Source organism: Xiphophorus couchianus, chromosome 21 (assembly GCF_001444195.1).
Source record: "Xiphophorus couchianus chromosome 21, X_couchianus-1.0, whole genome shotgun sequence".
NCBI classification, from domain to species: Eukaryota; Metazoa; Chordata; class Actinopteri; order Cyprinodontiformes; family Poeciliidae; genus Xiphophorus; species Xiphophorus couchianus.
In genome coordinates this window covers 9,760,355-9,785,385 of record NC_040248.1, presented here as the reverse complement: position 1 = coordinate 9,785,385, position 25,031 = coordinate 9,760,355, and the positions used below count along the sequence as shown (strand labels likewise).

Here is a 25,031-nt window from a genome sequence, read left to right as displayed (position 1 = left end):
CACAAATGCAGGTGTAGTGGGTGGATATAAGTAGGTTATGTTTTGTTTCTCTTTCTTTTTTTATCTATTAATAATTCCAGGTTGTATTTCCCACAATCACTAAGAACGAAATTAATAATACAATTACTGGATTTTCTTATCAAAACCCACAATAAATACATAAACATTGCTCTTTGATTTTAGTTGCAATATAGATATTAAAGTAAAATTCAAGGTTACTTTTTTGTATAAAAAATGCGAATAGGCAAAAAATGATGTTTAATACAATAAAAACTTAAAATCTCAAAGATAAGGGAAAATGTTTTTCAGTAGTGGTTCACCGCAAGGAAAGTACAATTGTCTCAACTTCCATGGATTATGAATGAATTTGTGAATATAACCTGATACATTTTCCCCCACAAAAATGACTTTTAGCTCTAGAAACGTTTACTACAGCATCAATGAGCAGCAAGATTTTACTGAGATTTTGAAGGCACTGTCTGCATTAGTTTGTCTACTGCGCCATCTGGTGGAAGATGAAAAACCTTACTCATAACTTGCGAAATAAGTATCCCCAGCAATCATACAAGCCAAAAATATATATGTGTATAAATAGTGCAAAAATAAAAACATTAAACTGAAAGCATTTAGTCGTTTACCAGCAAATACGTAAAATCACAATTCTAAAAAAAAGACAAGTTAAATGCAATAATAAGAAGCCTGTAGTTTACTTCACAAAAGCTAGAATAAAGGAAAAAAATACATTGAAATTGGCACAGAAAAAAAAAGATCAAATGTAAGGCCAGTTAGTGGCAAACGAAGTAGCTAGACAATAAAGATGGTTGACAAATTAAAAAGCAAATTCTTCGATTTAAAAAAAAAATGTCCGCACTGTCTGATATTCTTTAGTTTTTGTGTTCATATTCAGAGTCTAGACTTGTCCACATTAGGTAAACATATATTTCACCTTGCTCGTCTTTAAGTAATTACATACTAAGATCAATATCATCTAAGACTTTCTCCTCTTAGAAGTTTATCATTAATCCGTGACGAGAAAACAAGAATTTCCGAGTTATCTGAAATGCGTCATGCACACTGCAGATGCGGATGTTGCAGCGGCGTCTTTCCGAAGTCTCTCTGTTAACTCAGAGGAGGAAAGTTTGACCCAAACACCGTGAAGATGTCAAACACCGCGAGGGGCCGACAAGATAGTGCGGCACTGTTTGTTCTCTCCGCGGTATGTTTAGCCTTAATAACAATAATCAGCGTTTGGAAATTAAAGCAATTCAAATACAGACTCATTAATGAAGCTGGAGGTGCAATGTTTTACGGTAAGTAACCCCAGACCCACGTCTTACAGAGTAAATCGCGGAAGCTGCTGCTCAGCAACACTTCCTGGATTCAGTTCAATTAATGTGCCACAATGTATATTTCACAAAAGTTAGGACATTACAGGGGCATCTTTGTAAATTAGATTATCATTGAACAGTACATTTATTCCAGTAACTCAATAAAACTGAATAAAAGTAGATTAATTGCACACAGAGTCGCATAATTGGGGTTTATTTTAATCGATTGTTGCTTACATCTAAGCAACAATTAAAATAAAGTAACCTGTTTCTCAGAAAATGTTAATTTTGCCTAAGGTCAACTAGAAAAAAGGAATACAGACATGCTATATAGGATCATGTTATGGTCTGCCCATTATTGCTCCCTTGATCTCAGAGAAATAAAATCGACTAATTGACAGCAGGGGATGTGCAATATACTACAAACGTGTAAAGGACATTTGGACAGGAAAAAAATATAATTTAATTATGTAAGCCCAATGAATTGTGCCGGTAATACATTTTGTGATGCTCCTGCTAAAGCAGCAGAGACTATTTTATGGGGACATTAAGATGTTGCAGTAAAGAGATTAAGAAACTGTATTGCCAAGCAATTTAGTTTTCCATTAGTCAGATGAAAAGTACTATTCTGTTACTCCCTATTCAGGTCTGTGTTCACAATACAGTAAACCGAAAGCTGAAAGAGTATTTGTTTATTGCATTTAAGTCATAACATCATTACTATATTCACTACTATTATCGCATGATTTTCTTTTACTGCTCAGCCCTAAGCTGCAACAAGCATAAGGCAAAATTGGAAAGATAATAATCAATTATCTATATTTATGCTATATTTGCATTAATTATTTTTTTTTTCATTATTTGATTGACCTTGATTACATTTTGCAAGCATTTATTTTGTGAATCTTTTGCAGGTGTCTTTCTGGGCTTAGCCATCAGGTACTTGTGGGTGGACCGAGAGGAGCATTTGGAGAACATGGGCAGTGTTTGTTCTTGCCACGGTCTAAACAACACTCCTCATGTCATAATGGTCAACCTCTCATCCCGCGAGCACTGTTATAGACTTATTGAAAAGAAGGGCCAAAGATGCTCACAGCTCCCAAGTCCTCACACGGTAACTATGGCAATTTAATTTGACCTTCAGCGGAGATGCATGGCAAAGCAAATCTTTTACACGGATAAGCTTTTGTGTGTTGTGTGATTAGTACAACTTGACGCGTCCTACAAGCTGACTGGCTTTGAAAAGACGTTTAATTAGCATTGGAGCAGGAATGTTTGAAGCGTTCTGGATGCACCCTAAGAATTTGCATCAACAGGATCCTCTAATGGCTTCTGGTTATTAGTTTTCCGGGTCGTTTTCATGGTCCGTTTGTTATTAGAAAAGCACGGTAGCGCATGTAAAGAAAGGAAGACAGCTATTTAATTCATATTAGGGATTATTAGGGGACAAATACGGAAGATTGCTTTTTCCACGTGTTGTATAAGGACACTCAAGTGAAGCAGCTTATTTTCATTCTTAGGTTGATATATATAGCAACAACAAACTCAAACTCTCAATGCATAATTTAACCTGCTTGAAAAAATGTCTACTCAGGACAATTTCCCAGTTTGTTGTCTACATCCTGAATTCCCATAATAAGATACTTTGGCAGGGGGATATTGGTGGCAGATTGCACTGCACTGCAGAAAAGAGAGCAAAGTGTCTGAGCAGACACTGCAGTTCTTTTCCTCTTGAATAGACACCTCACACTTCAACCTGTGGCACAGAGCGCAGTAATGGATGTAGATAGCTTCCATCCTTTTTAAAATGACAGGCTCTATTATAACACAGACACTAAAGCATACAGTGACGTGTACAGTTTATGGTAATTGTAGCCTTGAAGAGATTTATGGCTGATGAAGATTTAGAGAGGTGGAAATGGGGGTAATTAATTTCATTTATAAATGCTGCAGCGAGATCATTATACCTAAGAGAATGAAGATTTTATGTAGGAATATGCTCTGTCATTGTTTTCTTATCAACTCCATTAGAGAAATGGTGTTTAAAATGCTGATCAGAAAGTTTTAGTCTATAAAGACACATTTCTTTATGCTACATCTCAAGCCTGTATTTTTTGCACAAACCTAACTTGGAAGGCAAAACATGGGGGCACACTTTTCTTGAAATTTCAGCTTAATCACTGTAAGATCATTGCAAATCAAATGCAATAATCATGCATTTGATTATCATTTAGCTGAGATGACATTGAAAAACACAGAAAAATATTTGTGTTATATAGATTAACTGCACACGGAAGGATTTATTTCAGCAATTTAATTCTGTAAAGTTTCTGGCCTACATCTAATGTATAATAAGTATAAGCTTTATATAAAAAGGGGCAGTGAACAACTCAAACATAAATATAACCATTTGATGTGCATAAGCTAATGAAAATTATTTTACATGAAAAATATTATACTCTATTATGTTATGGCCTTCACAAACATGTGGAAGTCTGCTTTTACAGTTGTCTGCACCTGATAGCCTCCACAGTAAGAGGAACTAAGAAATGTTCACTACTAAAGAAGCTGACTTTTCACAGACTCTGTCAAAGTGTAGTAATGAAAAGTTAAGTGGATGGAAAAAGTTAGGTATAAAAAAGAGCACAAGCAGCAGGGACAAAAACAGACATGACAAAATGTTACAGTAAAGTCTAACTAAGAGTTTTGGGGAGAATAGATGTGAACTGTGGTGGAATGAGTGCTTCAGCAGTAACAACACACAGACTTGTCCATATTCCTTGTTGAACCCGAGATAACATCAGAAGCAAGTCACTACTCTGGAGTGGGCTTATCCTGTACCCCATAGTTTCTGGCTCCAAAATGTTTGCTTTTCAACAGCTTAATGGTGCTGACCTACGTTTCAGTACTTGCAATCAATATTTTCTCGGTGTAAATAGCAATCTTTAAAATAAGTGTTTGAAAAATTATGTTAAATAAAAATGAGCTGACACGTGTAAAAAAAAATAAATAAATAAGAATTTACAATAATTAACAGTAAAACCTTGTGGCAAACTATCAGAATTTATCCTTGAGTGATTAAAACAACAGTATAGAAAAAACAACATCAATATACTAGCATCCGAGATTGTATTTTAGTGATTTGATGGGAGAAATTTGACATATGAAAAGGCCAGGTAAGTTATTTTCTGAACTTCACACATACACTCAGCAAGCATGAATGTGGAGTGTGTTTAGAAATTTGTTGATGAAGCTTAGGGGGATGTTTTAAACCAGGAAGTGACCAGCTGTGAACCTTACAAATCATCCAGGCCAAGAGTAACTCTTTTCTAATGGCTTCGACTCCTTGGCCGTTATGAAAGCCAAGGTCTCATTAGTAAACCAGCAGAGGCTACCACAGAGGCCATTACATCAGTCAGACCGTGTGTAGACTTTGAGCCATTAGGCCTGATACATATGGGGAGCTAGCAGAGAGAGATAAGGATTTCATTGCATTACTGAGTCCATTATGTGCCACTGGGGAGAACAGCATTAAAGTTTGTGGTCTGATTAAATTTAGCACTGCTGAGCTGAGAAGACAATTAGTGTATACAGCACACCTCCATCCTCAACGTAGTGGTGCAGGTGGCCCTTAGAATAAAGCTGCCAAGATATGCATAATTTACTCGCTGCAGTGGTCATATTGGTTTGTGTCGTGCTTATTTGTGTTTATCTTATATTTTAAAAAATTATGGATGCTGTTCTTTGTTGGTAATTGCAGCCACACAAAAGTAATTTATAGAGTGCTGGGTTATGGCTGCAGAGCAATTTGTAGATCTAGTTACCTCTTTAAATGCAGAATTACTCAGAAATCACGCTGGCTCGCTGGTTTCTACATTGGACTTCCCAATATTGGATGTATTCTGTCATTTTATGAAACATGCAAGTAATTCACCTCTGGTAAATATTCATTAGAGTACGACCATGTCCTAGATCAAAAACATTAGCAGAAGCTTTCATCTATCCACTTCTTTGATGCTCTTCAGGCTGTTATTTTAGTTTGTTTAAGGTTGTTCTTACCAAATCTTACCATTTGGACAGAACATGTGACTATTCCATTTTTTCCCCCCTTAATAGTATATATTTTTAAATAAAACCAGAAGGTTGCTGCAGTTATTTTTTTTTTTTCTTCATTACAAATCTACCCACAATACAAATTAAAATCATCCAAGGGTGAAATTGTACATGGAATCCTGCCTCACAGATTGGCTGGTATTGCATCTCATTGGCTGAGATGAGAAACATTCAGAGAGGATATAAATACAGAAATGTCTCTCAGTATGGCTACTGTTTGTGTTGAAGGTAATTTGCAGCATGGATTTTATTGCTAATTTATGGCACAGCTCAGCTTTACTGGTGGTACTTTCTTATTTGTATATATTCTAGAAGCTTCTTGGATACAGACAGCTATAATTTTCATTTTGCATTGTACTTTTCATTAATCATAGAACCTCAAGACACATTGGCAGTGTGCTAAATCAGTACACTGTCATAAAATCACTAAGTGCAGGAGAGCTTTGAGGGAGCTAATACCATCAATTCCAGCTTTCAACAACTATGTCAGTTCATTCTGGCAACACCTCATATATTTCTGATATGTTTTTATTTATTATAATTGATTACATCCTATTGCAACCTTCTAATTCAAGCAAAAAAAAAAAAGAACTGTCAGTGCCTCAAATCATACAGAGAACCCACTTTTAATAGAAACTACGTTTATTAAAACTTTGCTTCATTTTGCTTTAAAAGTAATTCAACAAAGAGCAATTGTCTAATATGTATCTGCATGCCTTTATGTGAAATAAAACTGTGAAGACTGATTTGTCATTTCATTTACAAAGAATCAAATCTTTCTTACCCATGAGTGATTGTTAGCATAGTAAAAGAAACACAAAGAGATCTCTGTACATGCCTTAAGATTCAGATTTTATTCAAAATCAGTGCAGAAAACAACACTTCAGTTAAGCATGTGTTTTTAAATATGTGAAATATTCAACTGAATCAATCATTCAATAAATGAAGTGACTCTCTTTTCAGGCTATGCTTGATCCGCAAATCCTTTTTGACCTTTTCCTGCCCCCCATCATCTTCTTTGGGGCTTACACCCTGAATCAGGTGAGATAGCTGCGTCATTAAGACGTTTGATGAAAACTGGACCACCAGATTAAAAAATAAAATAAAATTGTATTTTGTGCTGCCTCATTTATGGATGTGTTGTTGGCAACAGATCTTGTCTGTTTCATGTTTTCCTGACTGCATCTGCCCTTTGATTCATGTTCTAGAGCCGATTCATCAAGAATCTGGGCTCTATTGTGACCTATGCTTTTCTGGGCACCATGATCAGCTCCTTGTGCATAGGGTAAGTGTTCTGCTCATTCACACTGATCAATACCACGCAACGCTAGAATGTGTATCTCAGCTTCATAGGTGATTTTCCATGTATCTTATGTTTTACTCTGTTTATGTCTATGTGTAGACACAAACATGTCATATATGCAGGAACTCGGTTTCTCCATGTACTCATTATCCACTGTGTTGCTGTTGAAGGACAGATTATGTTTTCAAGCTGCAGCAAAGCAGCTAGTTTTGATACGTAATGAGCAGTTTTATTTCTGCAATATTTAATAAAAATAGCAACTGGTTCTTAACCAGATTATTTCACTGCTGAATCAAGACCAGATTATCTGAGTTAGTTTTTCTTCATTGCTTTCATCCAACTGACAATTCATACTCCACATTATCAAAACAGCTAACTCAGGCCTAAACAGCTGCACTCATGGTCAAAGTGACATATTTTGTTTGCAATAGGCTCTAACCAGACCAAAACTTTTAAAACATGAAGCAAAACCAAATATTATCTTCAGCCAAGTGTATGAAATTTCCAATCAACCATTACATAATGGACAACAAAATATGGCACTTGCTTATCACTGCTTTCAAAGTGTGGGAGAGCTAACCCCTCTCGGAGGGAAAGATAACTGCAAAATAAATTTCTACTATTGATTCTCAGTCTCATCTGCATTGGATCTATGCTGGTAAAGAACAACACAGGGATGGCACGTTTAAGGGCCCCAAACTGATTATGGGAAGTGAAAATTTGTGGGGTGTACAGTGAAACAGGTGCTGCAAAGGACTTATACTGATTTTGGTAGCTTCTAATAGTTTGAACAGGGGATTTCTGCTTTGTTACTATAGTTAGATAATGGCATTTGGACTGCTTGAATGGCATCTGTTAAATGTTTTGCAAAAGGGTGGAGAAAATATGTCAAACCAATGAGAAATGGTTCCTACATTTGCAAGAGAAATCATCTGGTCTGTTGAGCTTCTGATGATGACAACTAAGTGGATCCTAGTTCCTTTAAGCAGATCCAAGCAATCAAGAAAGCCTGTAGATCCTACAGTTCTAGATTGTTTATTTATTCCAAGGGTATACCCCAGGTCCGATAAAAGTTGCTGTTTTTGGGTTAGGTTGAGAACTAAGGTGTGAGCTGAGTTTAGTTTAGGTTTAGAGTTAGGCATTTACACTTAATGGTTACATTTAGAGTACAAGTCAGGATTAGGCTATGAAAATGAATGCAAAATTAATGCAAGTCAGTGCAAAGTACTTATGAAGAAAGAAAGACATACTATATGTGTGGGTGTGCGCGCTCGCGCGTGTGTGGGCGTGCACATGCGGCCGTGTGTGTGTGTGTTGGTGTCACTCATGCTTGTGGTGTTGGAGAGTGCAATAGAAGATCTGCACTCTTATCTGTGTAACTCAGTTTTTCCTTCTTTGTTCAGCATGTCTACCAACAATAAATGCAAATGTGAAAAGAGTGAAATAAAACATAATCCAAATTTCAATGTTTGAACAGCATGCCAGTACATCGTGCTGTCCACTGCTACATTAAAAACACCAAAGTAATACTGTAATATTTTAATATTTCTGTAGTTGCAGTTTAATTTACTAGGGTAATAATTATTTGCTTAGGAATACAACATGGAAATAGGAATAGACAAAATTTAATTCATTTTTAGTTAATACTGCAATTTATTTGTCAGTCCAAGTTAAAGTTACTATTATCATATTTTGCTGGTGTGACCATCAGTTTTGCATCGCTGTATAAAATTTCTCCTTGCTTTATTGTGCATAGTGTTGTTAAAGCAAGAATAGCACAGGTGCAACAAATAACATTAATTATGTTCTGGAAGTGCCCCAGTCATCTGGTTTCAGTGTGTCAGTGTTGGTGTGGTAGCTGCACCATGGAACTGATGGACTGAGCTGTCTTTAATCACACCTGTGCAGCTTACCAAGTGATGCATTACAATGTCTGCAAAAGCTCTTAGTGTGCTGAACTGTGCTAAAGATGTTAAAAGGTCTTGGAACCATCTGACTCTGCTAGTGGAGCCAGAATATTTGGATTTTTTAACATCAGCTACTGTTCTGATATATAGTGTTGCAATTCTGTCCTGAAAGCACTAGATGGCAGTCTCTGACTTTGTTAGATATTTAGACCCCTATTAACGAAATGACTCCAGCCACAGATAATGTCAGCCATCCTCTAACATCTGTTGGAAGTTTTTTTTTTTTTTTTTTTGGACGGGGTTGACTTCAGAATTAACTTTTTTAGTGAAAGCGTTTGGTCTTTTATGATAATCTTCAGTAGAATAAAATCCAATGGTTGCTCTTATGATACGCTAAATATTTCACAGGTTCTGCTTCAAGAGATCATTGTGAATTCCAATCACAAAAAATGGTAATTTCCGTATGCTAGCTGCTTTATCTAGCTGTTGATTAAGACATTGTGCTCCCCAGAACAACCACTAGACATGTTGGGGAACTTATACACATGCTTCACTAACTTCACACATTTCCATGCAAGGCAAATCTCAGCTTACTACCTCTGGTATGCATTACGTAGACTTCAAGATTGTGCAAATACGGAAATAAAATAATGAAACATGGAAATGAATCATTCTAAAGATTTGCATATCCCTAAAGTACTACTACACAGTAGGAGGAATGCTAGACCATTACAAATATAGCATCTGTGCAGACATACTACACTATACATTGCAGACTGAGCCAGCCCAATATTGGAGGACCTTAGTAGAATTTGACATTAGCAGTTAAAATAACAAAAAATATATCTGGTTTTGTGTTAAAAAAAACAGCAGAGAGTATGCCTTTTAAAAACTGCAGACAACATAATTGCTCTCCAGATTTGCAGAGTTGCTGTGGATGGTAATGCTGTGGGCAGTAAGATTCTCCGGTATCAGTCAGTTTTGCAACAAATATGAAGAGGCTTCTGACTGAAATATGTTGCTGTATCAGAGTCTCATGACAGCAACATGCCTTGGAAGATGTCATCAGTTGTCGGCAAGCACTGCTAATCCAACTCATTTGCTTTTGTTGCTCTACTTTAAGTCACTGTCTGATTTAAAGAGTGTGTTTTTCTGCCCCAGCTGGTTAGAAAGCCAGGTAGAGACACACAAATAAATTATCAAAAATCATACATTGTGATTTCCGGATATTTTTTTTCTTTTAGATTATGTCTCTCACAGAGGACATGTACCTTAGATGAACATTTCAGACCCCTCTATGATTTCTAAGTGGGAGCATTTGCAAAGTCCCAAGGTGTTCAAATACTTATTTTCCTCAAAGTAAATCAACTAATTTCTAACATTTCTTTCTGCTTTTCGTTTCTAGCTAAACCAAAGTTTTATTCACAACATTGCCTCTGGCTTCATCTGCTGCTTTGGAAAAGATGGCGCTTAGCTTATCTGTACTACATTGAATAGTTTTATGCTCTTCAAAAGCATTTCCTGCTAAACTAATTAAGCTTATTCACTTGAACTCTTGGCATAGAGTTCCCGATTTAGCTAATATATTTTATTGTCATGTCAGTTCTTTGCTTGTGAAAATTGCACCCAGTAATTTGTTTGTTAGGGAAACCCACATTCTTAAGATCTCACTGACATCCATCCACAACTTTAGGGAAAAGACAGGAATTCATTTTTCCTGTCCTGAGAGTGTGACCAACTCAACTTGTCGATTACATTATTATTAGTTAGAAGCAGAATTTGAAACTGAAGCTAAAATGCTCTTAAGTCTACAGCCTTTGAAATATTCTATACTGGGTTAATACATTTTGAAATTGACTAAAAAAAACAATACAACTGCAATTACTTCCCTTTACAGCCTGATCCAGAAATGTGAGTTTAGTTTATATGATTTCCAAACAGCAAGTGTTTCCTCTTCTTTTCTGTTATGTTTTTCTTCTCAAACTGATTCAGTGCCACTGGGAGGTAAGCCACTTACCTCAAACCCTCCCTGCTCTGCACGAGATTAGAGCTGCTGATATTTTATTGAGACACCTGTGTTGAGTTTACAAACCCATGTTTAAAACCTGCATTTAACCTTACATTAGGTGTTATAATGCAGGCTACCGGTCAATGGTATTGCTTGTAATGTATCGTGTTTGAGAACATAACAGGCAAATCTACCAGACACCTGCCTGTCTTTCACTGTGTGTGCGTGTGCCTGAGTGCCTGACTCTTAACTGGCATGCTCATACATGTGCACGCACACAAGCACCCCACCGGTGGAAACACAATCACCCTAACCTCAAATCTCCCCTTAAGATTCATGAATAAGGCAGCTTATGTTGTTCAACCTGAGGACAGTGCTTTAAATCCTGACCATAGGGACACGGTTGTGTGCCAGCTCCATGGTAACAAAGTGACACTGAGTGCTCCCCAGAAGACTCAGTGGCATATTGATTATTATGGGATGTGTCTTTGCTAACTGGATTAGGACTTAACACACCTCGGTTTTCGATTCAGGAGCTGGCCTGCAGTTATGAATGCTGAATAGAAAAGTTTTTTTTTTTTTTCTTTGCCTTCAGAGTGCCTCACTTTTAAAGGCAAGATAAAGCCAGGGACAGTTGGAGTTTGAGATTTATTCTACAGCCGAGCTCCAGGGATGATAAGAAAATTCTTTCTCTGTATTGTTCTGCTGTGATGCCCTTCACAAGGTCTTCTCAAAGTTTTTTGTTAAAACACTTCACATACAGAGTTTTCAGTTTGCATCCAATTATTGTTTAATTCAAAATTAAACTGCAAATCGTGTCTGTAGACTGAGAATGAAAAAAAGGTTGTTTTGTTTGTATTGCTATTACTATCTGGAAAAGGGTCAATGCAGGCCCCTCAAGTAGCCTAACTACTTGAGGGGGAGAAGCCCTGCTGCGTTTAGCAGGATGACTGATAGGTTTGCACCTCCTTGCCCTTCCAGAAAAAAATGACCGCAGTGTGTTTTTCTCCTGTCTGTTTGATCCCAATACCAGGGCCCTTGTCTACGGCTTCACCAGACTCATGGTGCTTCTGAGACAAGCAGCAGATGGAGAGTTCTCCCTCACTGACTGCCTCCTGTTTGGCGCAATTATGTCAGCCACTGATCCTGGTAGGTGACCTACTGACAAAATTTTCACATAAAAGTTGTTTTCCTTTCTACCTACAGAACTGATCTGGCTTCATGCAGATATACACCACACATCCCACACAACAAGTGTCTTATATGAAAAGAGGAAATGATTAACTTTAAATATGTAAAAACGAAACACTTTTATAAGAAAATCAAGATCTATAATATGTTGTAACACTTTACATTATAAATAACCCATTGAACAAAATCGACTCAAATGCTGTAGGAATAAACAACAAACAAACAATGAAAACTATAACCTACTGCAAAATGAGATGCTAAGGGCTCCCAACTGCTGGACTTAATGCGTCTACCTGTGTTAGTGCAGTATTCTTAGAGAATCTAGTGCAGAAATAAAGCAGATAGCAAATCTGTTGCAAAATATACAACAGATTGCTCTCCTATGTGAATTTCTCTCTGTGTTCTCTAGGACATGTTAAAGCATTATTCAATGAAGTGACTGTGACAATGATGAAGTTCTTGCTGCAGATGAATTATTTATACCAATAAGTGATCTCGGTGAGCATCAAAGGGAGGATTTAAATTGTGGTTCAGCTGAGAGGCAATACTTTTCAATGCCACGCTGTGCTCATTCGTTTTGACCCCCGTGCATTCGTCACTTTGATTAGACTCAAACTGAATGCCTAAAATTGCAAGGCCTATAGGCTCTGTATTGTGCTGTCAAAATATAAAATCAAACCCCAGACCTTCTGATTTTTAATTCAGCATTTTAATGTTCAATCCTGCATATGTTGGCTTAAATTTGTGGCCTTCAAGAAGATTTAACAATTAAGCTATACTGCTAGCTGCATATAATCAGATATTACCCAATTAAAAAAAAACAAGGAATAAGAGCTTTCTTACCTCTTAAACATTCCCTACATTTTAATGGATGTAATGGGATTTTATGCAATAGACCATCACAAAGTATTGTGTGATGAAGAAGTGGAATGGGGATGAATCATGATTTTAAAACGTAACTGATCTTGTCCAAACGTAAAAAGAGAATCACACAAATCCAAACAAACCAGGACATGGCTGTTCACATAATGGTAACTCTACAAAAGCTGCAGAGATCCATATTCAGGTGGGAGGACAGCTATTTCTGCTCTCAATAAATCTGCTTTTCATGGAAGAGCATCCCACCGGCGTAATGCTTGGCTTAAAAAGCAAACTGCACATCCTTTTTAATACACCATCCTTACAGAGAAACTCGGTACTGACAGCATGATGGTGAGGGGAGAGAATATGGAGTTCATGGGAAGATGAGTTGAGCAACATACTGAAAGTGACCACATTTACGCAGTATGAATACTTCTGCATGGTCTTTTATCTTTACATAATAATTAGTTTAAGGCAATCTAAGGTTCAGTAACATCTAGCCATGATGTTTTAGCTCACCGCTTCTCTTAAACTCAATTATTCAGATTTATTCTTCTTTTCCAGAGTATGTTGTGCAGCTTGTGGAGATGTGGATTAAGCATCTCCATTTATTAAAAAGTCTTAAAACAAATTCATGTAATTAAAAATGTTTCAATATTTTCCTAGCTTTTGAAAGTTTAACTTTTCTTTTTAATATTTACTATGCACAAGGCACCTTTGTTTTAAGAGTAAACTGAAATCTATGGTGTAAGATGCCGGTTTTACACTGTGGTGTTTACTTTAGCTCAGTTGAGCTACTTCTTAATTGTGTGACTGTTCCAAGGCAAAAGACTTCTTGATATACTTGATATACTACTTCTTGAAGCAGCACTCATCCACTACCAGCATGTAGTCTGGTTTTAGCACAGACATGCACCACAAAACAAGGGCCAGTAGATAAACTTTTTTAACAGACATAGATAATCCATTACTTTAGCCCTGAAACTAATATTAAGTCATAGAGGACAGAGTGGTGAGTGACACAGAGACATATTATCAGAAAAAAAGTTGGACTGTATTCCTAAGTGGCTAGCTAACAGTTAAGTTAAGTAAGTTTGTTTTAATCTCTTCATGCACTCATATTATTAAATTGAACAATTGTATTTATTCATTCATTTCTTTTAGAGTTGCAGTCATAAAGAACAGTGTTTAGGACATGCTGTAAATACCTTCTCTTGTACAGTGTTTATTCACAATAGCATATGTCAGTTAAAATTATTTATTAAAATTATAATGAAGTCTCCAAACAGTAAGATACCATAGAAACTGAATATCTATGACAAAAACAGAATTCTCATGTCATCTTAAATACTAATCAGGATTAGAACAACATAAATCAATCTGGGTCTTCACAAGACAACTGCTCGTTCAGCTGCACTCTCAGGTCAGTTTTCCTGATTTGGTGGCACATACATGTCATCAATTCGCCACGCAAAAGCATCAACCTTGACCAAATTGCTTCCATCCTGTCTCTGAAAAAAACCTTTTTCAGGATCCTAGCTGTAGTTTGCTTCATTTCTTACTTTTAAGCACAAAATAATAAACTGTAAACAGCCTTAAGCACATTTTCAGATACTTGACATAGATTTTTGCATTTTCTTCAAAACCAGTGCCTGGTTAGTTTGTGGTAAAAGATTCTTCTTTGGTTAAGAATGAACATAATATTGAAAAAGGTTCATAGGGGAAAGTTAAGACCTTAAATATTTTGTTGGCAGTAGGAGCAAATACACATTTAAATCTGCTTTAAATGTCATGGAAAGCCTGCTTTGATGCTCCTTTTTAGTATGCATCATTTGATTTTACGAAATAACCAGTTTTCTACGCAGTCTAACTGTTCTCCGATTTAAATATAGGACCAATAGTTCAGATCAAAAAGTGGGAGGCCTGCTGTGCCACATTTATAGCTTCAGGGGTGGTTACTAAGGGTCGGTGAAATTCTCACTTAACATGAGTATTTTGCAGTTCCTTGTTTCTTCCTTTCATCTTAGAGTTCATATTTTTGTAATTCTCCTCACATGAAAGAGTGCACACATACAGTATATTTTTGTCTGGGCACTGTAAACTTTAAAATAATGCCAGATTGTAACATTTTTTCGCAGTACAAATGTAGTTTCCCTTCTGGGATATTACTCATTGAAATAGATTTTTGTTTTGTTTGTCAACAGACAATCATCCCAAAACCCAGTTCAAAGCTGGACAAAAATACAAAAGAAGAAAAGGATTAGATCCTTAAACTTTATAAAAATTTATGAAGTGTGTCTAAAAGCTAAGCCACTGCCAGGACGCCAACCAATTAAAATGAGCTCTACCATTTCTGCCAGCTCTTTTAATCTGCCAGGAGTCTACCAGAAGCTTTTTGATGGCATCTAAGAGTGCATAGTTTCTCTGCAACTTGCTAAGGAGCAGTTAGCAAGATAATATTGAGAGTATATCTATACTTCTATGCACCCCGTTAATTAGATAATTTCAGTAGTTGAATGAAACTGTATAGTCACTCCAGTTTGAATAAAAACTTCAAAACATTCCCAATAATTAGTGAATGTTCATTTTTGTCAGAACTGCAATTAATTCAGGGCTAGTGACTTTCTAAAACTTAGTATTAAAAAGCATTGAGCCTGGTAATAAGTCCATAGCACAATTTTAATTAAGAAGAGGTACAAATGTTCCATCCTTCTTTAAAACCTCAGTGGGGCCACAAAACATAAACTACACCAGATCAGGACATTCAGACTTCAAAAACTCTGACCCAAAAGTTACTTTGAGCACAATTTACAATATAGCATTTATTGGATTGCTATAAAGATTTAGAGACTTCATTTTTGTAAGGTGATCAGTTAGCATGGAGCATCACTTACAAATCCTCCCTGCGTTCCCACACTGAACTCAATAACTGTTGACCATTGCCGTTATCGTTATGGCATTGATTTTCCAAAAATGCTTCCATCAAATTTACATAAAAAAAAATTCTTTGATGTAACCTCTTCTGAAGTTGTACAATGATTGCCCATCAGAAATCTTAAAAGCTTGTATTTATGACTTTACCAGTCAGAGCTTCACACATTATAGCATTTTTTTCCCACTGTTTATTTTGTATCACTTTCAGCATCATCTGCCTAATTTGCTCAAGTAATCAAGCAGATCTTCTGCTTTTTTGCTTCACATTGTCACAATCTTTGTGACAATGGATGCTAAACGTCTGCATCCTGGATAATTTGACCCGATAAGACTTATTTCGATCCTCTCAGCTGTGTTATGTTGGAGATAATTGTATATTGTCTACCTCATGGTGTTGCTGTGGAAACTGACAAACACTTGACAGCTGTAGGACTGGTTGCCATGACTACACTGCCACCCTCTTTGTGTGAGAGGAGATGATAGTTTTTTCTTTCTTTTTTTTTTTTTTTCGTCGGCGTCTTCTTGTTTTTGTCTAGCAGCGTAAGTGTTACACAACATACTCACACCAGTCAGGCACTATGGGAGCGGGAAGATGGAACAATCCTTACTCCAGGCCCTGAACTCAGAAGAACTCTAAGCCCATCAAAGACCAAAGAGCCAGATCTGTCAAAATATATCTGGAGGCAGTTGTCTCGCTATTGTCAATCTGCTCATTTCCTGTCTTTTTGCCCCTTGCTGGCCTGTCATTTCCCACAGGGCCAAACATTACTGTTAGAACTGACTCTTTATTCAGATCACAAACTTCACTAAGGCTAATTCTGTGGATTACTTATGCACTATGGTCCCATCAAATGGGATTTGAATCCCACCATCTTAAAAATCACATTATATATTGCCAGCGTAGTACTATAGTAGGTCACATGCATCTGCATCCAATGTAACAATAGTCTGAAATGTAATATTATGTTATTTGTATCACAAAACTTCCATTAAAGGATATATTTGCATTGTAGAAGATTAACCAACTCTTTGTAAAGTGTACAGGCAAGTCTAATTAGGGTCAAGATTCCTTCTGAAACATTTAGGTCACCTTCTAGTGCTGAACAGCTTACAACATCCACAAGCACGACTGGCGAAATGTGTAAAAAGTCTGTTTTTTATATATATTTTAAGTTCTGTCTCATGTCTTTGAAGAGTGTTTGTCACTTTTAATGAAATTTGGGAAATTTGTATTTTCCCCTGCACATCAAAATACCAGTAGAATGAACCTAGTAACCGGCATCTTAAAGACTTCATAACATTCTGGTATCATTAGCTTTCATATCCAGGGTCCTCTGAGAGGATGCAAAATTATCTCCATGTAGTGAGAAAAAAGTTAGTGATCATACTCATTTTCACAATTTTGGCAAATAAAAATGTATTATATTGACATCTAGACTAATTCTTATATTGAATTAAAATGAGACACAGCTTTTGATTTATTGTTTCTAATTTTTTGTTAGAAAAACCTGTTTGTATTTAGCTGTTTTTACTCCCAATAACCATAAATGACTTGCATCTACTTTACTACTGTGTGTAGTTTGATATCAGTGCAATTATAGATGTTCTGTAACGACTAAAGAACACAGGTCAAGGATAAAATTGTGAAGAAGTTTAAGTCATGGCTAGATTATTTGACATTCTGACTAATTTTAAATATCTCTGAAGATATTGACGAATATCTTTTGAAGATACTGAAGAACTGAAGATAATGGCACAACTGCAAACCTTTGAAAACTTGACTATCCACCTGCACTGGCATTCCAGGCAAGGAGGAGGTCCTCTTTTAATTACTTACAAAATACTTGAAAGAACTATAACACGTCACATGAGCTTGGAAACACCACTCGCACTGTAAAACACAGTGGTGGCAGCATTATGCTGTTGAGGTGCCTTGCACGGAAGCTTATCAGAATTGATGGGAAGATGGGAACAAGGCTGTTAGTAGACCAACAACAGGTTGCCTAAGACTTCAATTAGTCCGGAGAGTGTGAAGCCATTTGTGCATATTGTCAATAATGCCCTCTTAAGACAAACTGTGCTAAAAAATATATAATTCCTATTAGATTTCTTCTTCATTAGGCACACTGTAAGCTAAGAGCACAGTTGCCAAGAGAAACATCTTTTTGGTTTAAACACTGTTTATATTTTACATATAGAATGCTACGGATACCTAACATCATTATTCAAGACACACCCATGTGGGGATCTCAAATATGTGAATGAATGTCCAATGAATGTCAAGCAGCGAGTGCATCTTATCAAAGCAGGGAGTTGTTTGCCAGCAGTTCATCCACATCAGGTTGCAATTAACTTTTTCTGCATGAATCATAAGCTGATTCTAAAGCTCAAGCCTTTCTTCCTTCTTCCACTAGCAGCATCCTCTTATTCCAAGACTGCTAGTTGTTGTAAAGAACACATGTATATTCATGTTTTGCAAGTAGCACTGCAATGTAGAACATAAACTTGTGCCGCTCTCATAATAAGAAAAGTGTAATACGCTGTATGGTCAAGATAAACACAATCAGAACATCTGTTGTTTTGCAGTTGCACTTTGTTGCCAGTAGGTTTAGTTCTATTCCATTTTTTAGTTATGTGTTCTAACATCCAAACACATTTGAAATGTTGACAAAGAACCATTTATATGCAACTATGATATTATTTTTGAGAAATTATCATAAATCAACCACAAACAGAATTCATTAGCAATGCTAAGCCTTAAGTGTTCTGTTCACACAGCGGATCTTGATGCGCAATTCCAGTTTGTTGCTGAAACCCTTATTTATTTTTTTTTTTACTGTTGTTGGTTTTACAAAGCATGCCATTCAAGTAAGGTAAATAAAGATAAAAAATACTCCAAATAACATATTTTTCAACCTTCACCAAGAGTACCCATACGTAAAAAAAAATATATATATATATAAAATTCCCTTCTCACCCACCGCGGGTGGTTCTTATCCTCTCGGGTCCTCTACCAGAGGCCTGGGAGCTTGAGGGTTCTGCGCAGTATCTTGGCTGTGCCAAGGACTGCACATTTCTGGACTGAGATGTCTGATGTTGTTCCTGGGATCTGTTGTAGCCATTGGTCCAGTTTGGGGGTGACTGCCCCGAGGGCATATATATATATATAAGAAAAAAAGTTCCCAGAGCTGCAAATCAGCTGAGTTAAACTTACATATGCAGAATATATATATATATATATGTATAGATAGATATAGATATATACTGTATATATATATGTCTATATATATATATATATATATATATATATATTTAATTAATTAATTATATACAGTTATAGATTCTATTTATGAGTAGGTTTTAATTTGCCACTTTAATGCGTCAGTAAATGTCAATATTAAAGAATAAACTGACCAAACTTGTCAACAGATACTATAAGAGAATAACTGGTCCAACGATTTAATTTCTTGGTACTCAAACATAATTACTAGACTTTATGTTGGAGCGTGTTTTTCTTGAACACTATTTGCTTTGGTAATGTGTCAGACAACTTATCTTTCCTTATCACAGTGATTTCACATTTCCCATTAGTTTTTATTGTCAAATTGTGATGTTACCGCCCTTGCTCTTCTCTGCTTATTGCAGTAGAGTTCCCGAATTACACTGCGTCTTTGCAGAGTAATTTAGTTAATTACTTTTTCTCTTTACACCTGTGTTGTTTTAGCGTCCTGCAATCTTTGAGGGCAACTTCTGTTTTGTTTTTTTGTTTTTTTAAAGTCTCAGTCCTCGGGCTATTGTCGGACCTACGTGTGGATTCGGATTTGCACGCCCTGCTGTTTGGCGAGAGTGTCCTTAATGATGCCGTGGCCATTGTCTTGACACAGTAAGTATCTCTCTGTGTTCGTCTTTGCCCTTTGAATGAGTACGTTTCCCGGTTTAATTGTGTGGGTGTGAGGAATTTGCCAGCTGGCAGCGTGGAGGCGGACGCATAGCGGTAGAGGAAAACTGAATGGAAGCTGCCAGCTGTACAGGAAAGGTGTGATTGGGTAAAACAGCATGACCGCCTTGATGGCATGCAGTGGGCTACATAAGCAAGTTGCCTCTAGCGATGTCAGCATCTCATTAAAGAAGTCAGCTCCTGGAGTTACAACACACTCCCAGGATAACAAACCAGGCTTATGTATGTGCCGTCAAATTCAGGCTAAACTCGGCATAAAATCAGTGGAAGCTCAATGGATTATCCATTATAAACTTGTCCCTTGTCCATGCAGTACAATCCTCTCATTCTTTTCCGTCTGCTGTCCCATCTTTTTCTTGCACTGCTCTCAAATATGCATTCAGATGCTTGGCAGGGATTGTCTGGTATACTTATACAAAGCCAGTCTTAAAGATGAGCAAACAGATGGCCAATTGGAGATAGAAAGAGTTCATAATTCACAAACAGAGAAGTATAAAATTAATGCAATCAATTTAGATTATTGTGGATAATGAGTTGTCACGGTATACGCTGCAGAGCACTGCATGGAGCCTGAGCATCTTCCCAGACAAAGCTGCATAGTGCCACATTTGTTCATAAAGTGGCGTGACTGTCCCTCATGCCTCCTCTCGTCACTTGACTGCTTTGCTGAGGCTCCTCCACACAAAGTTGGACCTTTTTACCGAGTCATGTCGATTCCTGGCACCGGATTTCTAACAAGCTCGGGAAGCAGCGTACGCTGATGTGCCCTCTCCCAGGCGTGTTACCGCTCCCACCCATACCGCCACTCAGGCAGGTCCGGCATTTAAAAATGTTGAGGTTGTGGCCGAAAGCGAACAGCACCAAACCTTTGAACACACAGTCTTTAGTAGTATACGCTAAAGAAATTGACTTGCGACTAAATTAAGTGTGCTGAAGCAATCGGAGTCTTTATTTCCACAGAGGGGGTAATAGATTTTCTCTTTTCATTTGCAGAGCTCATTAGTGACAACTTGATTGATTTCCCCCCTCCTGCCATGGAGATGAAAAATACTGTGCTGTCACTGGCTCATTTCAACTTTAAGCTACTAGTCAGACCTTTCTGTAAAATATATCAAATCAATCAAACCCATTTTAGGTACTTTTTGTCTCTTTTAAAATAACATGGCATGGTAAGATTTTGTGTTTGTTTGGCTGTTAAGTTGTAAATGTACTGAAGGAATGTAAAATCAACCCTCCCAAAACCCAGCTACATGTATATTCCTCTGATAACTTTACATAAGCCTTAAACTGACTGATCAATATTTTTAAAAAGTGCTTGATTTTTCTTTTTCCTCTCTCTATTTACATGGTTTTAATTAAATTCCTTATTCACACATGTCTATTTGTATGTATGACTGCACCAAAATGATTAAGCCATGTTCAAAAACACCACACAGGTCTTTTAAGGAAAACTTGATTAAAAAACATCCTTTTAGGGACTTACAGAACAGAATTCTGTGACAGATTTCTAATTCTTAAAATGTCAAGTTTCTGATGTTTTTGGAAAACTCTGACCGCCCAATACAAGTTGTAAGTGAGTCAAGCAGACTTCTCTCCAAGAAATAGAAGGGTATGAGAACAGCAGTGAAAATATACAGAATCTAGCTCGCTAACTTAATGTGATGCAGGAAGAATACGGAAATATGGAATATGAAACAATCAGACAGAAAATTAGGCAAGAACATTTTTTAGTAGTTTGTAATTACTTGGCAATGCAGAAAGTGGCATAAGCTTTCTTGTTGTATCTAATTCCCAGAAAGTGAAGCTTGTGCAGCACTGTCTTCAGCTGAAATAGCCATTGCGGGGCATCATAAAATATGTAGTGTTATTGGTGTGAGCCCTATGTAACCTTGTGGTGGGCTATATTTGATCAATGAAATAATCTCACTGCCCAGATTTGGCCTGTGAGCTTTGACCTTGACATCTGATCGAAACCTTTCGATTGTAGCTCTCAGGCTGAATTCTTTGGCTCATTGTCCTGCTTGAAGATGAACATTTGACCCAGATTCAACTCCTCTGCTGCCTCTCACAGGTTTTCATCTTGGATAGCACTGGATTTACAAATCCAGTTACAAATAGAGGTCAGAAGTAGATGTACTCAAATTGTTAATTAGGTAATTTCTCAAGGCAAGTGGTTGAACTCTATTATATTTTGGGGTATGGCAGTGAAATGGAGTGAATACAAATGCACAGCACACCTTTTAAGAATTTAATTGGTAAAATGTATGTATTATTTTCCTTCCATTTACCAATTATGCATTAGTTTCTGTTAGTCTACCACATAAAATCCCATTAAATTAAATTGAGGTTTGTGAAAAAGAAAAAGTTCACTACTTTTTCGCTGCTTTAATTTCTCCTTGCATCTTTTTTTTCCCAGTGCCATCACCTCCTATGACCAGATGGAAACAGGAAACGTCTTTCAGACACCTGCTTTCTTCCGCTCTGTTGGTTTCTTCGTCGGAGTGCTCATTGGCTCCTTCCTTCTTGGATTCATATTCACAGTAATAACAGCCCTCATATCCTTTCATCCCCTCCTCTTTCCTCCACCCCAGACTCAATTATCACCTCGGCATCCGCTGCAATAAATCTACTTCCTCGGCTCTGTAACTGCCCCCCCTAACAAACCCAATGCTGCACCCTTCATCAGCAAAAGTAACAGAATGGGGTCTAAAGTGCTGCTGTGGGTTTGATGGTCTCAGAGATGTCGTGAATCACATGCGTGTGATGAAATTTTGACTGGTGAGGTTGTCCTGCATCTTTCTCTCTCTCTCTCTCTGATCTTTAGTTAATTAATCAAGTGGGGTGCTCATTTCTTATGTAAAGGGACTGATGTTTGTGCCCCTGTAACAAACAAATTGAACTTTTTATTAAAATTTAGCTGACAGCAGCCATAGCATAGTATTTCCCTTCATGCCCTCTGTTCAATAACAAGGTCCTTATACACTGCTTATGGCAAACATAAAGTCATTAGGACATCCATATGTTTTGTTTTTAATGCTACGAGGCATCATGAGGGAAATAAGCAGTTAGCATCTTATTGTAGTCTCAATAACAGAGATCCCAGTCTGGATTGCATTTAACAAGGAAATGTAAGAAGCTCATCTTTGAGATTTAATTTTCAGACCTGAAGGAAGCTTCATCATTAACATAATAGTTGCTGCAATAGTTACTTAAAGCCCCTCAATATTGCCAGCTTCTTACCTTCTGTTTTAGACCGCACTTATCTCTACTATGCCTACTCTGAGACACTATAGAGTAGTGTCTCACTACTCTATAGTGAGTAGTGAGACTCACTATAGAGTCTCACTACTCTATAGTGAGACTCTATAGTGTTATAGTGTTATAGTGTTTCCTGTATCTCACTATAACCTGAAAAAGCTGTTCTGTTTTACATGTTACACTCAGATCTGACACAGAAAAGAAACAGTATTCACAAAGCAAAGCTTAAGCTTCCATCAGGTTGCCAGGGAGGTTTTATTGTATTTATAGTGACACGACAAGTGTTGATCTGGTGGAAGAAAATCTTTCTTGATTTGATGAAGTAAAGTTTTAAACTGGATTTTTTTGATTTTTCCATTAGAGAAGTAATGATAAAATCTTATCTGTAAATAAAGAGCTCAGAATACTCGCATATTTATGTAATTAGTTGAAACACTGAGTTTTGGGAGACCCAGTGTTTGACATAGTTGGCCGGGAAACTCAGATGCAGCATATGTGGGAAAGTGATGTAAAGAGGGGGGGAATTCTCATTCAGACCCGGTTCTTATTGTATATGGCAGGTCTCCAGGCTTATTGAGCACCTACTGCATTGGCTTGTTATTTGTAGGTACAGCACTGCAGTAATTCTCAGCCTCCTGTCTGCTGCATTGGAACGTACATGTACAAATTTGTACTGCAGATGCACCAGAAACTTTAGCTTATTGGAAAAGGTGTAAAAACTGCATGATTTTCATCGTGTAAATCTTTAACACTCTCTCCACCTCACCAAACTCACCCGACTCCGTGAGAATCCTCTGCTGGAAACATCAATCTTCTTCCTGCTGTCCTGGAGCAGCTTCCTCTCAGCAGAAGCCTGTGGACTGTCAGGTGAGCATTTCTTCACTTCTGTTACTCGTGTGTCTGCGGCCATATTGGAACTGTGTTGGTGACTGACTGCTGAATAAAAAGCCTTTCAGTGAGTCTCAGCCTTCACCACCCCCCTAACCGCATCCCCCTGCTCCTACCCCCAGGCATCACTTCTAAGCTGCATGCACTAACTTGCTTGTGACCCCTCGGCATCAGTCGCACAGGCAGCTGTTTGGTTGGCATGTTCTGCTGCCGCATCAAGGGGAAATCTGACAGTGCATACTCAAAAGTTTAGAGACAGTGCCAACTTTATAAATCTCCTGTCCAAACCAGAGTCACTTCTCTTCATGGCAACCTCGTTTTTTAATACAGAAACCTGCACTGTGCCTATTATACCTCTCCGTAATAAAATGTTGATGCATTTTACTGGGATTTTACGTGTCAGACCAAAACATAGTAGTACATAGTTGTGAAGTGTAAGGAAAACCATACATGGTATTTGTATTAGGTGTCACTGAGGTGAAGCCTAATAGATCCACATTTTGCTACATGTCTTTTTGGCAACTGAAAACATCAAGTTTCAAGTGTTATCGCAGGTTCTCAGTTGCATTTAGTTGTGGATTTTGACTGTATCATTCTAGAATATGAAGATACTTTGACTTAAACAATCCCATCACTCTAGTTGTGTGATTAGTGTTGTCCTGCTAAAAGATGAACCTCCAGCCCAGTTTCAAGACCCTTACAACCTCTAATAGGTTTTCTTGCTGTAGTTACTTAGATTTAGATGGGATTTTATTTTATATACGTATATCTATATAAAAGTTCCCCACAACATGGTGCTTCCAACACCTTGTTCCACCACATGTAACATTATAAATATAGTGTGATTTATTTTATTTATTCTAAATTTGAAATATTTATACCATCTGTCTGTATGCTGCGAACTCTTTAAAACCAAAGTCAAATTCCTAGTATGTGCACACAATTTTGGCCAATAAAGCCTATTCTAATTTTTGATGCAATTCAATTCTTATTCTAATGCATTCACAGATTATTTCTGTCTGCAATGTCTTGGTGGGTTTGCAATGTACCAATATTTTGTTCAAAAGATGGGCTATAGTATTTAACGTATCCCTGCTGTGCTCTGTCTGGCATGTTTCTTTGACAAGTTTCATTATGCTTTTTGCTCACTGGTGTTCTCTAAACTGCCTCTGAGGCCTTTAAGAACAGCTGGATTTTACTCTAAGATATTACACACAGCTGCACTTTATTTATTAAATAGCTGTCTTCTGTAAGTTTCCACTTGATTTCATTTAAGGTAGTG

General features: G+C 37.2%; 1 protein-coding gene across 1 annotated transcript in view; it reads left to right on the top strand.

Annotated features, from left to right (window-relative positions):
* The first annotated feature begins 1,096 nt into the window (after positions 1–1,096).
* LOC114136916 (sodium/hydrogen exchanger 9-like) overlaps positions 1,097–25,031 on the top strand; it is a 75,974-nt gene continuing 52,039 nt past the window's right edge. The window contains exons 1-8 of the mRNA XM_028005325.1: positions 1,097–1,310; positions 2,243–2,442; positions 6,405–6,482; positions 6,650–6,726; positions 11,693–11,808; positions 19,423–19,528; positions 22,020–22,158; positions 23,623–23,728. Coding sequence (XP_027861126.1) covers positions 1,160–1,310; positions 2,243–2,442; positions 6,405–6,482; positions 6,650–6,726; positions 11,693–11,808; positions 19,423–19,528; positions 22,020–22,158; positions 23,623–23,728 — 973 coding nt within the window. The 5' untranslated portion in view covers positions 1,097–1,159. The remainder of the gene's footprint in view (positions 1,311–2,242; positions 2,443–6,404; positions 6,483–6,649; positions 6,727–11,692; positions 11,809–19,422; positions 19,529–22,019; positions 22,159–23,622; positions 23,729–25,031) is intronic.